Source organism: Cyprinodon variegatus, unplaced genomic scaffold (genome assembly GCF_000732505.1).
Source record: "Cyprinodon variegatus isolate N-32 unplaced genomic scaffold, C_variegatus-1.0 Scaffold567, whole genome shotgun sequence".
Classification (NCBI taxonomy): domain Eukaryota; kingdom Metazoa; phylum Chordata; class Actinopteri; order Cyprinodontiformes; family Cyprinodontidae; genus Cyprinodon; species Cyprinodon variegatus.
The window spans coordinates 434,827-449,042 of NW_015151020.1; the positions used below are offsets into that span (position 1 = coordinate 434,827).

General features: G+C 40.1%; 1 protein-coding gene across 1 annotated transcript in view; it reads right to left on the reverse strand.

Moving 5' to 3' along the window:
* Window positions 1-346: 346 nt before the first annotated feature.
* tnfrsf21 (tumor necrosis factor receptor superfamily member 21) overlaps window positions 347-14,216 on the reverse strand; it is a 56,881-nt gene continuing 43,011 nt past the window's right edge. Inside the window, exons 5-6 of the mRNA XM_015391956.1 lie at window positions 4,586-4,862; window positions 347-2,008 (exon numbers count right to left, since the gene is read on the reverse strand). Of these exons, the coding sequence (XP_015247442.1) occupies window positions 1,779-2,008; window positions 4,586-4,862 (507 nt within the window). The 3' untranslated portion in view covers window positions 347-1,778. The remainder of the gene's footprint in view (window positions 2,009-4,585; window positions 4,863-14,216) is intronic.

The window sequence follows — 14,216 nt, forward strand, 5'->3', positions numbered from 1 at the left end:
CAAACCCCTTTACACCGGCTGTTCTCTGTCACTGAAAATCCCATTCAAGCAGCCGGTTACCCCTTCACAGTTTGCCGCGGTGGCTGGAAGGCGTTTTTCACGCATGTAATCCAAACTGCAGGCACCAGGATGTAAAATCGACATGTTTTTCTGGCAGAGTTCGGCATTTTAAGTTAATTTAGGTGTTCATAAACCTTTTCAAAGGAGTGATCATAGTGATCTGCATCATCAGCGATGTGTCTCTCTCTCTGCCAGCTCCCAGATCAGCTTCTCTGATTGATTTAAGTCGTGCATCGAGCAGCAAAATGTAATTTTTCCCAACTCCAGCAACTGCTGCTTTCGCAGAATTAGGCCTCCGTACATGGGTCGTGCGCACTAACCACTGCGCCACCTGTACGTGAAAAATCAACTCGTTTCTCAAGAAAACCACCCTGAAAAGGTATGGGAGGGACACGACCGCTCTCGGCTTCTCTAAGGTTCCCACATTAGCTGACAATAATTTCTAAAACTGATTAAATCTGCTCTGCTGACTTTTCTGGAAAAAATATACCGCGTATATTTAGATGTTTTCTAAATGTTGACAGGTCCAAAATATATTTAGATTTACTTCTGGTTTTAATGCCAGTATTGATACAAATTCAAGGCTGAAGTCATGTGAGACAGATCTCAGGCATAGATAGATGCTCGTTAGTCTGTGATTAGAAATGGCTCTATCTGCATTTTATTTCCTAGATTCAAACCAAAAAAGAAAAAGAAAAATGAAGATAAAGATCGGTCAAATTCCTAACTGTTGGTACCGACTTAAGGAAGCCAAGATTCCCAGAAGCCACTTGAAGTTGGGCTCTTTTCTTCTGAACAGGTAGGTTAGCAAAGGTTAGCATTAGCAGTAGCAAACCTCGTATCCAGCTGGCAAAAAGAAAACAGACTCACTGGTCGGGGCCTTTGAAGTTGTAGCATGACCAACTCATTCTTTAACATTAAATCCATAAAGTAAAGGAAAGTTTGTGGTTGTAACATGGCAAAGTGTGGAAACGTTCAAGGTGTATAAATTGTTTTGCAAGGCACTGTGTTCCTTCTCTTCTCGTTTCGATCAATGCGGGTCGACTGGTGAAATAATGCCGCTACCTGCTTGGGTCACAAGCTACCGTTCGCCTCAGGTTCAGGCAGCTGGAAGAGGAAAAAAGAAAGCGGTGCTGTGGAGAGGAACACATTTAGGCACATGTCTTAAGAGCTCAGCCCATTCCCGGTGATTTACAAGAACCAAAATCAAAGAAGAATACCAGTGTTGTTTAGAGTTATAGCTTATATACCACTGTCATTTACCATTGCCTGCTGTGTTAATTATTATAAATATTATTTTAAACTGAAATATTAAGAAAGGCAAGAAAAGCTTAAATGATTGGCACAAACAAGAAAAAACACCGGTATTGTCCTTTAAGCAGGAAGGCATTGGCCGTTTCAGATAAATAAAGTGCTAGCAGTGTGGAGTCTGTACATGATTCAACTTTGAAACCTTGGAGCCGCATGTTTGAGGTCACACAGCCGACAGCGGTGACTGTATGACACATCGGAGAGGATTTACACAGAGAAGGAATGAGGATAGGACTTACAGAGTCATCAGAGGGAGCAGACAAACGCTAAATAAGCTGCTGGAATCATGTTACATCGGTGGCCCTGATGAGTCCAATACTGTCTGAAATAACAGCAAAGCTAAATCTCAGCTACACTACATCCCTTTTGCTTCAAACACCTGTGTGCTTTTCCTCCTGTCTCCTCCACTATAACAGGTCGGGTAAGTGACTGTAGACCGAGTCCAGCAGCGTCTGGCTGGCTTCCTGGCTCTTTACTCCGGCGATCTCAAAAAGTCGATCCAGCTTGTCCTCGGCTGTGGGGATCTCCTCCAGGAAGTGCAGCTCCTCGGGGTTCAGGATGTGCAGCATGTCGTCGAAGATGGGCTGCAGGTCACATGGGTCCAGGCGGACCTGCCGGAGAACCGTGTCTTTCTTTTCTAGAGAGAGAAAGGGAGGAACAACGATAAAGTCTGCTCCTGTTGTAACAATAACTCCTCCATACTTTAACCACTTCATATTACACGTTCCTTTTAGGTCCAATCTGTTCCAATAATTAGTTTTATGAAGAATAACCCAAGAGAACATCAAAGATTTAATTATTAGCTCAGCAAATTAAGCAGCTGAAATGTCCCAAAGGATTAAGTTTGTTTTTTTGCTGCCCCCTAGTGGAGACAGCCAGAGTGACAGTTTTTGCCCATTTAAAGTCTGAATTTATATATATATATATATATATATATATATATATATATATATATATATATATATATATATATATATATATATATATATATATATGCACTCTTAAATTCACTTTATATAACATGTAGACCATGAGAATCATAAAACAGAAACAGCTTTTGTAAAACAGCTGTAGCTGTTAGCGCTGCTGCTAAAATATCACTGATTACAGGGCAGTATCAATGAGTATCAATGGCATTATTAACATTATTTATTGTTGGTTTATTTTAATGGTCTGGCTTTAAGGGAGAAGAGATTAGCTTTAGATGGCAAAAAGCACATGGCAAGACAAATATAATTTTATTCTAAGCACCTCTGTGGTTGTAACTAAGGGCATTGGAATGGCAAAATCTTATTTAAACTTTTAACAATGTTTGAATGATAATCTGGTGAAGATTCTCAGGCTTCCAGGTCATGGTCATTCCAAAAAAAAGAAAATTAAAAACAATCCACTGGACTTTGCCTCCAAGTTTGAAGACTTTATCACTTCCCATCCAAGAAGCTTTTTTTTAATGATATTCCTTCACCAAAATCATGCGCAAAAGGATATTTCTCCTGATTTATACATGTCGGGGTAATCCTCATACTTTCTAAAAGCAACACTGTGAAACTTTGAACCATAATGGGGCCCTAAACCTATATCTTCCAGGTTTAGGGCCCCTTAAAGCAACTGGAAACCCATCACTTTCATAAATTAAACAGCCTTTCTCTGTATTTTGAATCTGCTATTAGACCACTTTGGACCATCAGACTGAGAAGTGATGGAGGTGATTGGATTCACACCTTCAGTGCCATAAAGCTGTCCTCAGGGTCCCATGACGACTGATTTGACCTTCTAAAGTTACATAGGAGAGTTTTTAAGGATGTCAGCCTGCACAAAGCAGCGACTCCTTGGGTAAACCTCCTGAGCCTATCAGGAGCCTTGCTGTGATACTGGATTGAGATCTCAACTTTCAATAGAATATCAATAATCTGTCTTGGTTTGCATCTTATCACCTGAGTCATCCCCCAAATTAGATCCTTCCTGCTTTCATTTCTAGTCAGCTGGGCTACTTTAATTCTATTGTTACTTGAACCTCAAAACAATCTATATTAACCGCAGCTGATCCAGAGCGCTGCTGTTTGGCTGTTAAAAAGAACGTGGAGGGTCAATCACATCACTTTGGTTCTCTTCACTCATTACAAATTAAACAGAGAATTGATTTTAAAATCCTTTCAAGTGTTTATAACACCATAATTAGCCTGGCTCCTTCTTATATTTCTGAGATGTTAATCAAGTACATCCCACACAGGTCATTAAGGTCATCTGGCAAAGCATCTTGTTATATCTAGCATCAATTCTCATTTAGCCTTTCAGTCATTATTGTCCACTTCTTTTTTTTTTTTCCTCTAAAGTCTTTAGAGGAGACTAGATCTTCAACATCTCATCTGTTATGAAAACAATCCTAATGACTGAACTGAGACCATGGAGGATCAGTAAATGTCTTCCAATGAATATATAGATTGTAATGGCCTGATCAGGCCACATGAGGGCACCAAAACATCACCTTTAAAATGAGACTCCTGTTTTCTTAGATTTTTAATTCAAGGCTAGAATAGCCATGAGTGGACAATAGTGAGAGTCTGAATCATCTAGAAAAGATCTCAAACATCTGAACCCCGGAGGATCCGTCATAATTGAGAATTTGTGACTCATCTCTCCTCATCAAATGAAACCTGTGATTTCAGCAGCTGGAACGTCATACATGCTAAAAGTTTGAAATATGTAACTAGATAAAGGTTAATGTTCATTGCCGTGTGCGACCTTCTCACTGACACATGCAGCATTTACAACATTTACAACTCGGTGACACGGTTTCTGTGTGGGACTGACTCACAGACGGGACTCCACAAACAAGCTCTATTATCTGGATATAACCAGTACATAATGACTAAAAGTCATGAGTCAAAATCAGTCAGAGTCCCCATCAGTCAACCTACATCAGGTTATGTTATATAACAGCCATCTTGGATGTATAAAGGAGTGTTTGAACGTTTCTATTTATTTAGCCACCAGGGTTATTAATCATCTCCAAATGAATACCTGTTATGTGATCTAGCTGACATGTTTGAGTAATTGAATAAGTAAAGTAAACAAACACTTGGCAGCCATATATATAGTTGGAGGCATGAAAGGAGTCGTAAAAGGACGACTAAAAAGCTTTCAGGTTGTGTTTTACATAGGATTAATTCCCAGGACGGTGGAACACCCTGTTCCTGCTGTGTTCACCCCTCACCTTTGGTAATGAAGGAGCCATTCCTGCTAAGGGCGGAGTCTTTGCTGGACGTGGAGTCACAGCGAAGGAGGGGTTCCGATTCGTCGACGAAGAAGCCTTTGGTGCGGTCCATCGGCGACTGGACGGCGCCCACGCCGTTGGCTCTGCCAACACTGCTGCTGCCGCCGCTGCTGCTGCTGCCGCCGCTGAGCGTGCTGCTGGGGGAGTCCAGCAGCTTGTGGATGGGACTAAGGCTTTGGCTTACATTCACTGAGGTCGTCAGCTGGTTGATGTCAAACTGCACACAGGAGGAAGACAGGAAGAAAACCTTTAGTTTGAAAATAAAAATAGATAAATCAGCATTGTGTCATATTTTATAAGTTATTACGAAGTAAAAAAAAAACAACAACTATTACAGCTTCCAATTTGGATAAATTTGTAAAAGAAATGTCCCCAAATCCCTGTTCTAACTTTGATTGTTCATCTGTCCCTGTTGTTGAGCTACATGATTGAGGTAAATGGAGATGGGATCAATTCAATCAGCCAATAGAGAATCGTTTTCACCAAACTGTAACCACCCTGTTCTTACATGTTGTGATTTATTATTCCATCCTTCTTTCTATTTTAGAAACATTTCATCATATTACAGGTATCTTCTATGCAATATCATGGTTTCCCTCACTGTATTAAAAGCTTTACTTGCCGCTCCAGGCTAAGTGTTATTTGTCTATATCTTTTTTGCTTCTATAAAGGTTTTCTGCTCTAGATTGGTCAATTACTGAAATATTTGTGCCAGTGATTAACATGGAGAAATAGGTTATCACATAAAAAGCCTTGAACTTGAATCAGTTTCACTTTATTTACATGAAATTATTTTAATTTTAATGTTACCAGGATTACACCGCTTATTTTTGCAGTCACTGGCTGATTACTTAATTAGAATTTGACTCAAGGGCAAACAATATTTAATTTTTAATTTTTTTTTACTGTGATTTGAAATTTATTTTGTTAAGAAGTTAATTGGTGTTGTATTGTTAATAATTATCTTACAATAACGTAACTGAACACTCATATCTTAAAATTTCTTGTCTACCTTTCAAATAAAGAAAACACTGTTAGTTGCTAGTGGGCAACCCTAGAGACATTCATCACTGAGCTATGCCAGTTTTCTGCGGGAAATTCTGAAATAGCTGTTTTACCACTAGATGGCAGCAAAGGGCTTCCAATTCCATGGTTGGTACATGTAGAATAAAGGGCTGATTATCCTCCCGCATCAGTGTGTCGCAGTTTGCTCGTCGCAGGTATGACGCAGATATTTTTTATTTATGCCCAATTTTGAAGCGTGGTCTGCGCTATGTTATTCCACGAAACAACGCAAGACAGACAATCACGAACTAGCTTGGATTGTGGGTGTCAGTGTGTCGTTTGACGAGCTTGTTCCAGTCTGCAACACCTCATCCAATGCCGGATGACACACAGTTCACCCATGAGTGTTCCCGAAAGACTCGCCGTGGCGCTGCGTGTTTTGGCTTCGGGTGCAAACCAACAGACCGTCACACAGGGCTATAAACTAGCGTCCTGCACGGTGTCTGGGATAGTGTCCGAGGTGTGCCAGGGGTTGTGGACGGCACTACAGCCAGTGTTTCTGCCATGAGATACTAAACAGGAAATACGCATAGTGTAGAGGGGATGTAGAATTGACCAATCAGAGGCCTCCTGTCTTTGGCACTGTCTGTGGTCACCTACAATTTTGGGGAGGTGCACCAGAGTGTCTGCGGAAGGGGGCGGGCATATATGCATTAACTGCGACCTGGTTTCTGAGCATAAACCAGGCTTTAAGGAACAGCAGGTATTGATGCTTTACAGGCATCACCCTGCCTTTATGCTTTGGAACAGCCACTTAAAGTGGACTGAAATCAGTTTTAAATAATCGGGGGTTTTGTTTGATGTTTTTCATCAAAATGATAAAATGTCACATGTACTTAAATTGTATGTATCGTATACTTGCAGATTTTATGGAACACCATATTTATATTTCCCTTTGTCCCTGTTGACTATTAACATGTCTGATGCAAGTAAGATGACTCCAACCAACTTCCTGCTGGCAGATATTTTTTGTGTGATAACATTTCCTTGCAGTACAGTAGAAATAAGACTATAAATTACTTTTAAGCAGGTCCTCCTGGTGGGTTCCAACTGAAATGGTTGTATATCGATACCTCTGTTGCCCTTAAACAGTTTCCAATTTCAAGGTTCTCTCTCCTCATCCGTCAATGTTTTTATCTCCATTGTTCGTTTTTTTTCTCCCTGTCTTTCCATTTCCCCCTTGTTCTCCTCCTCTCTCGCCTATCTCTGCCCCCCCTTTCCCTCGCTCTCCATTCTGTCTTTGGTGTGGTAATGAACCTGTGGTCTGAACCAGTAGCAACTGGTTTAGGGATGAGCTCATGAGAGCGCTTCTTGTTTTTCACTGCGAAGGCCCACTTGGGATAAAAGGGAATAGCAGCAGAGGTCATTTCATCGCCAAGCAAATACATAGAACCCAAAGGAAAAGCAGATATTGTTTTTCTCTGTCGTTCAATCCAGTCTGTAGGAAAGTTCTGCTCGGAACCCGAGGCACAGAAATTAGAGCAGCTATCATTCTTTGTTTCATAACATCTGGTTTGCTGTACTGGTATCCTGACAGAACAAGCATTGCCTTGTTTAGCTAGCTAAGGCATATTTACATCTACATGGTGACTCAGGAATATGACACTCTGAGTGATAAATACTGGGAATAATGTATTTTTTGAGAGCTGTAGGAAAACCGAGGGATCCTTGGAGGACGATAAACAGCGGCTCCGGGGGACAGGAAGTCACGATTTCTAGTTTCTGTTTTGGTCTGTTTCTGATTTGCTGCTAATCTTAAAGGACATGACTTATCTGTTATTATTTTGAACAACAGGATAAAACAGGAAAGATACAAGACTGTTGATATAAGTCTATAGAATTTGTTTAAATTTAAAGAAGAAAAAAATGTTGTTTTAATCAACTGTAAGTTAGGCGGAATGACTTAATACTTTGAGTAAAGTAGGTCAGTCCGATTGATTCATATGTTATTAACTAACTGGAAGCCGGAGGCATCCTCCACTGTGATCCCACACTTATTACCGACTTAAATAATTTGCTCAAACAAAGAATAGATTCAAGCCTGCAGAGTTTATTTTCCTGAACAGGAGAAGCCCAGTTATAAAAAGACGACAAAGAAAAACAAAGTAAACAAAAAACAGATTTCTCTGTGCATTTCTTGGGTCTATCAAGAACCTCCAGCTTATTTTCACATTTCAAAAGTGTGACTGTTACATGAATTGGTCATTCTTTGTCATCCTGTGTTATTGTTTATGGGGCTGCAATGATTTCAGGGTTTATCCCAGGGAAATTCACAGATACACTTAGAAATGATGCTTGCCTAATTATAAGGCTTATAATGTGTTTTATAAGGCAGAAATAATCAAAGCTTCTTAGATTAAAAGGCTTTTAGTCTGTTTTTTGGGGGTGGAGGATGAGTTAGTCCTCAAGAATGTAAAGAAGGGTGCTTTTCAGACAGTTTTTCTCAGGTTAAGTTGAGGGTTGCAGGGCATCCAAATGCAGAGACGGAAGCCGAAATGGTTTCTTGCATATATAATGGTAATAGTGGTCCAACAGAAGCATAAATCCAGAAGTAACAAACCAGGGAACACAGGAACCAGAACAAAGGCGAACACAGATCTTTAGGGAGAGAATGGAGAGATTTCGTGTTTTACAGGAATCTGAAAGTGACATAAAAGAAAGAAGAGGTTCACAGCCATGTTGTCTGAGGTAATAATGAAAAAAAACCGATTTAAAAATATTATTATAATACTAAATAATGGTTAGAGAGCACTTCATGTCGTAAAGAAAAGTGATAGTTAAAGTGAAAGTGATGGGTTGCCAGTTCCTTTAAGGGGCCTTAAACCTGGAAGATATAGGTTTAGGGCCCCGTAATGGTTCAAAGTTTAACAGTGTTTTTCTTAGAAAGTATGAGGATTACCCCGACATGTATAAATCAGGTGAAATATCCCTTTGGGCATGATTTTGGTGAAGGAATATCATTTAAAAAAAAAGTGATATCTAAAGTTTAATATGAAATGTTTTGTATTATTCATTCTTTTCATATGCATGACACAATAATTTAGGTTAGTCAGTTTTTTGAGTTTAGTTATACAGATTGACTTAAATTTTGCTTCATTAATATATGCCTGCCTGTGAAGGTGTTTATACACATGCACATCCTACACCCATTAATTTGTGTGCATTTATCATCAGATTGTAACATGCAATATGATGAAGGAAAAATATTTCTGCTCACGCTGCCAAATTGCAAACATAAATAACTTTGGGCTTTCTTTGAAGATCTTTCCTGCTCGTACAAACAAGTTTGCACCTGTTTCGATACACATAAACCCTCTGAAGATCAGGGCCACTGTATCATATATCATTCATACATTTTTTAGATGTTTAAATCATCAGTGTGATATTTTTGTTCTTAAAAAACTTGAGTTTTACAATTAGCCACATGTAGTATAAAAAAAATCTATGTATCACAAATGATACAAATAACTTACTGTAGTTAAATGAAATTTATATAGAATTTATGTTTTTTTCTTTTTCATCTGTAAGAATGTTTAATGACATTCCAGTTAAAAAAAAAAAAAAAATCATGACAATTACTTCATGGTTTAGGCTTTAAATGGTTAATCACACAATGAGACGCTTGGTAATGGAGGTTGTTTAACCAGAGAGCAAAGGAAAGACGTGTTCCATCAAACCTTCGACTATTATCCAGTCTAAACCCAGAAAAGATGAGATCAACCACAAAGGGAGGATCAGTCAAAGAGTACACAACATTCCCACAAAGAAACCCACAAGTTGCTGAGCTGACGACGTCATAAAGCTGCTTCAAGTTATGATGACTGTCTGAAAAGCTGCTATCAAAGATAAAGGGGGCTACTTTGAGGCTTGAATATATTTATCATACTTTGGTCTTTTACCACGTTTTGCTTACCGCTGGCTTTTCGATGCCACATTTTCCAACACATTGCTTTTCATGACTGCGTTAATCTACTTTAATCAACTAGATGATGCAGCAGATTACAGTTTTTGCGTAATGGTAAACCACAGTGGCAACAGCAGAAGCTTTGTCCTGACTGAAGCATGACAGGCCACCCAGGCAGAGCCTTTTCTAAACATCTATGTAGTCAGTCTGTGAGTCCCCTTGTGAACCAATGGGAGTGCTACTTCCTCGCACCGCTAAGCACTTGGAGCACGTATCAAACTGCAGAGGATGACGAAGCAGAGAAGGGGTCATGGAGAGCAACAATAGGACGGTGGTTCCAGAAAGCTCCAGGGCCTGAGTGTTCCTGTCTGAGTGAGCGAGAAAACCACCAGATTAAGTTGCTGACCGTTGCTTTCAGCACAACGCCAGGGCCTGCTGGGGACAACGCTCACACACACAAATCCCCAGCACACAGCCCATTTACACCTACACACTCTGAGGGACTGTGCCAGAGAGCCGCACTTGGCAGAGGTGGCAGACTGCAGCAGAGTAGAGGGCAGCGAGGGAGAGATTTTATGGATATTTCACTTTAGCAAATCAAAAGTGGGTAGCACTGCTACCTTGCAGCAAGAAGGTTCTGGGTTCAATTCCCGGCCTGGGGTCTTTTTGGTGAACTTTGCATGTTCTCCCTGTACATGAGTGTTAGGTTAATGCTACATTCTAGATAAAATCTCCTTTGGTGTGAGTGTACGTGAATGGTTGTTTTGCTCTGTGTTGTCCTGCAATGGACTGTCCAGGATGTACCCCACCTCTCGCCTGTAGACAGCTGGAGACAGGTACCAGCACCCCTCACAACCCCGCTTGGGATAAGCGTGACTGAAAATGGATGGATCTATAAGATCTCATCTTTTTCTTAGACAAGTGTTGGTTTAGTTTGGTTTTGATGTCTTGACAGCTGTTCTTAGTTAATGTTTTCAAATGTATGTGCTAGATTAGGGCTCCAGTTAAGACCTGATGGAAAATCTGGATTGTGAAAGTGGCTGGTGCTCTCCACAGGTCTTCCTCCTGTGCCAACATTAGCCCGCCTGGCAAAGAAGCGTTGATTGCACCAATAAAGAACTCACCTGCAGGCAGTCGATCGGCGTTGCTGCTTGTGTAACTTTTTATCCATCGTGTAGGACACTGGGAAACGCTGGTTAACGAACCATTTCTAAGACTACATCCACATGATTGTGCAAACTTCTAAGTAAAATTCTCGTTAGCACTCTTGCAGAAAAACAATTAAACCATTTTTTTCCCCTTTTTTCGATTCTGCAGTTGTTCCGAAAAATTTTCGATCAGGCCGAGTTTCAGCCTGATCGTGTGTCGTGTAGAAGTTTTAAATGCTGCGGTTTTGTCATACAGTTTGAACTGTAGCTGCGTGCAACGATTGACAATATCGCACAGTGTATGCCCGGCTTAATGTAAATACAGTTTTTAACCTAGTCCATTTTTTTCTCTGAAACTGTTTCACTGAAATAATGACCCAGCTAGGATCGTACAGTATGGACATATGGTATGGATTCATTCCTAAGGAAAATGAAAAGGGGATCAAATTTGATTTACTGTATGTATTTATTTTCCTAAAATGGTTTAAATGGGGAATATAAAAACAATATTCAAATATATATATTTGTAAAACAGCATCTTATTACTCCCACTGTGTTGATCAATAAAAGCCTTTACATATATTCCTTGTGCTCTGTTTTCATTGTTTTCTGCATTTTTCTTTTAAATTAGTTTGTTCCTTCATATTTTATTTTATTATCTTGAAGTATTTATCTTCTTTGGCCTGCCTGCCGTAAAGAATCTAAAATTTTTACTCTTTTCATGAAGACTTTTCTTCTCTTTCTTGGGTTTAGTCGCTTAATTCAACACCTCAGCAGGACATCCACTTCTCTTTAAACGGCACTTCAAAGGGTTCCAAAGTGATTTCCTGGAAATTGCTGTCCTTTTCTTGTGAAAGAAAGGCATGTGGTTTCATTTTATTATCCTATGGGGCTTGTTAGAGAAGGGACTAAATGGCTGCTAATGGGAACTAAGCCATAAACACCCAATTATGTCCCAAATTGCCTTTGAGTATTTGTGTGGTTAAAAGGATAAATACAATCCCAGTATTTGAGGTTGTTCATGACAGACACTGAAGGAGCAATCAAAGAAGCAACAAATTGGACTTTTCTGCTCCTCAGGTGGCAGAATCTAGAAAAATCGTTAGCAGGACAATCTCCATCAGGGACTGACTACAGGCCTGATTAACAGGCTTATAAGGGCCTTGTCACACCTTGCCGATTAATCCAGAGTATGCCTGATGTCCCAGAATCTGGCATTTGCTGAACTTTCTATGTATTCTTTCAATGTTGGGCATATACAGCATCCATAACAAGTCCAGAGCATATTTCCAATGACAGCCTAACTTATGTATTAAACACAGCAGAGTAATGTCCATGAAATGTCACAAGCCAGTGTCCTGAGGGGGGCAGCAATGTGCCCCGAGGCACCCGGGCAAAGGTATCTTTTAACGCGGTATTAACGTTGCTGCATCTTACCGCCTGCCAAAAAAAGAATAAATCAAAAGAACAACAAAGAAAGAAGGTTTGCAATCGCAGCAGATTCAGCGTCATGTCTGCTAGGAAGTTTGTTGGCCGAGGGCGTGGACATTAACCCAGGGAGGATCCGTCACAATCACCTTCTCGCTCACCCTATGATGGGAATGAAGCCTGGAGGAGAACTGACAGTTTCCTCCTGTGAACCCCCTTTTATACCAAAATGCTGCCAATACATGTGGCAGTAATCTCTTGAAATGGAAGTGTGTGTCATTCCTCTATATCAATGCAGCAGACGGCCTCCAGAGCAGAGTCGAGAGGGCAGTCAGGCAGGAATAGCAACAACAACTGCATACAATGGGGGATAAATCCTCAGCAGCTGTAATAGAAAACCCTGTGTTGCTTAACATGGATTTAGTGGATGAGTGTCATTAAAGGTATGCCTATAATATTTCAAGTATTAAAATTAAACTACAGCCTACCCGCTTTGTCTCTGTTGGATTTGTAAAGTAAAGCCTTGTCACACCTTGACGATTTAGCCAGCATATGCCTAATGTCCCAGAATCTCCTAAACCGCTGGCTGAACTTTCCATTAACTTTTTCAATTTTGGACGTATACATTTAGTATTCATAATGAGTCCAGAATTTATGTCCAATGACAGCCTAACGTATAACGCATAAAAAGTGCATTTAAAAATGCATAAAAAGGCTGTGGGCATGAACGCAGAGAGGTCCATTACACTCACCTTCTCACTCACCCTATGATTGGGATGAAATCTGTAGGAGAACTGACAGTTTCCTCCTTTTATACCTAAAAGGAATCCCTTTGAACCCCCTTTTATACCTAAACGCTGCCAATGTGCCATTATACAGTAGCTGTAAGTTAGAAACACGTTCAGCGGTTGTCTGGAACACGTCAAATACATTGATATGCAATATGTTGATATAAGTTACTGACAGGATAAGCTAGGACCATGACTTATGAGTAACTTACACTTAACGCATGTCAACGATCAGATAACTTACTTATAACTTATGGGCCACGTTTGGCATACCCTGGCATACATGACGTACTTACCGTATGTCGACGTGTGCCAGCGTACTTCAGCGTGCAAGGTGTGACAGGGCCTTAAGATACTTTTTAGTTCTACTGGCGAAACTATCTGCTGCAATGACAAAGCTGGAATGTTTTGTTATTGGGTATGAATTTTAAATCACAGAGAGGTGATATTTTGTTTTTGGCATAAAACAACCTAATTAAATCCTATTGAACTTTGTAGGATTATTTTTGGGTCAGATATCGTTAGAAATGGCAGAATCATCCAGGGAGACATAATTGTGTCTGTTGGAAAAGGGTAAAAATGATTGCAGGCTTAAAACTATTTCAGTATCACCACGGTGTTTTGAATGCGGAGCTTGGAAATATTCTTTAAGTGTTGCTCTGTCAGAGAAACAGTCTCTCAGAGAGAGCCTCAAGGCTTACTGTGAGCAGAAACAGAAACGAGTGAAGAGAAGTAATCACATCCGTGTTCAGTCTGACTTCGGCTCTCTCCATGAAGCAAAGACAAAAATAGAAACATCGACCAATAGGCTGAGGCTCCATTCTTAGACTGGGAAACCACTGATGCTGTGACAGAGCAAAACTGCGTCTCAAATGTCTCTGTTATGTAAGAAGACAAATTGACATGCGTCCCAGCCATGCACCATGGTGAAATGCTGCACACGACGTGATAAAATATAGTCATTCCAAAGGTCATAACCTAAATAAATGTTATATGTTATGTCTTTCCAAACAAAGAACGTTGCTTGCTTCTTGCCAAAGCGTTAGAGGTATGGTGGTTAGGTGTTTCTCTTCTTCATAATAAAATGTCTCTTCACTAATCAGGATGATTTCATGGTGTTTGTAAAAAAGCAGAAGATTAGAATTGAATGAAATTTGGAAGGCTTTATGCATCCACAAAAGCCAACAAAGGAATACTCACCACTAAATATACTTTTCTTTTGCTATTAAAGGAAAAGT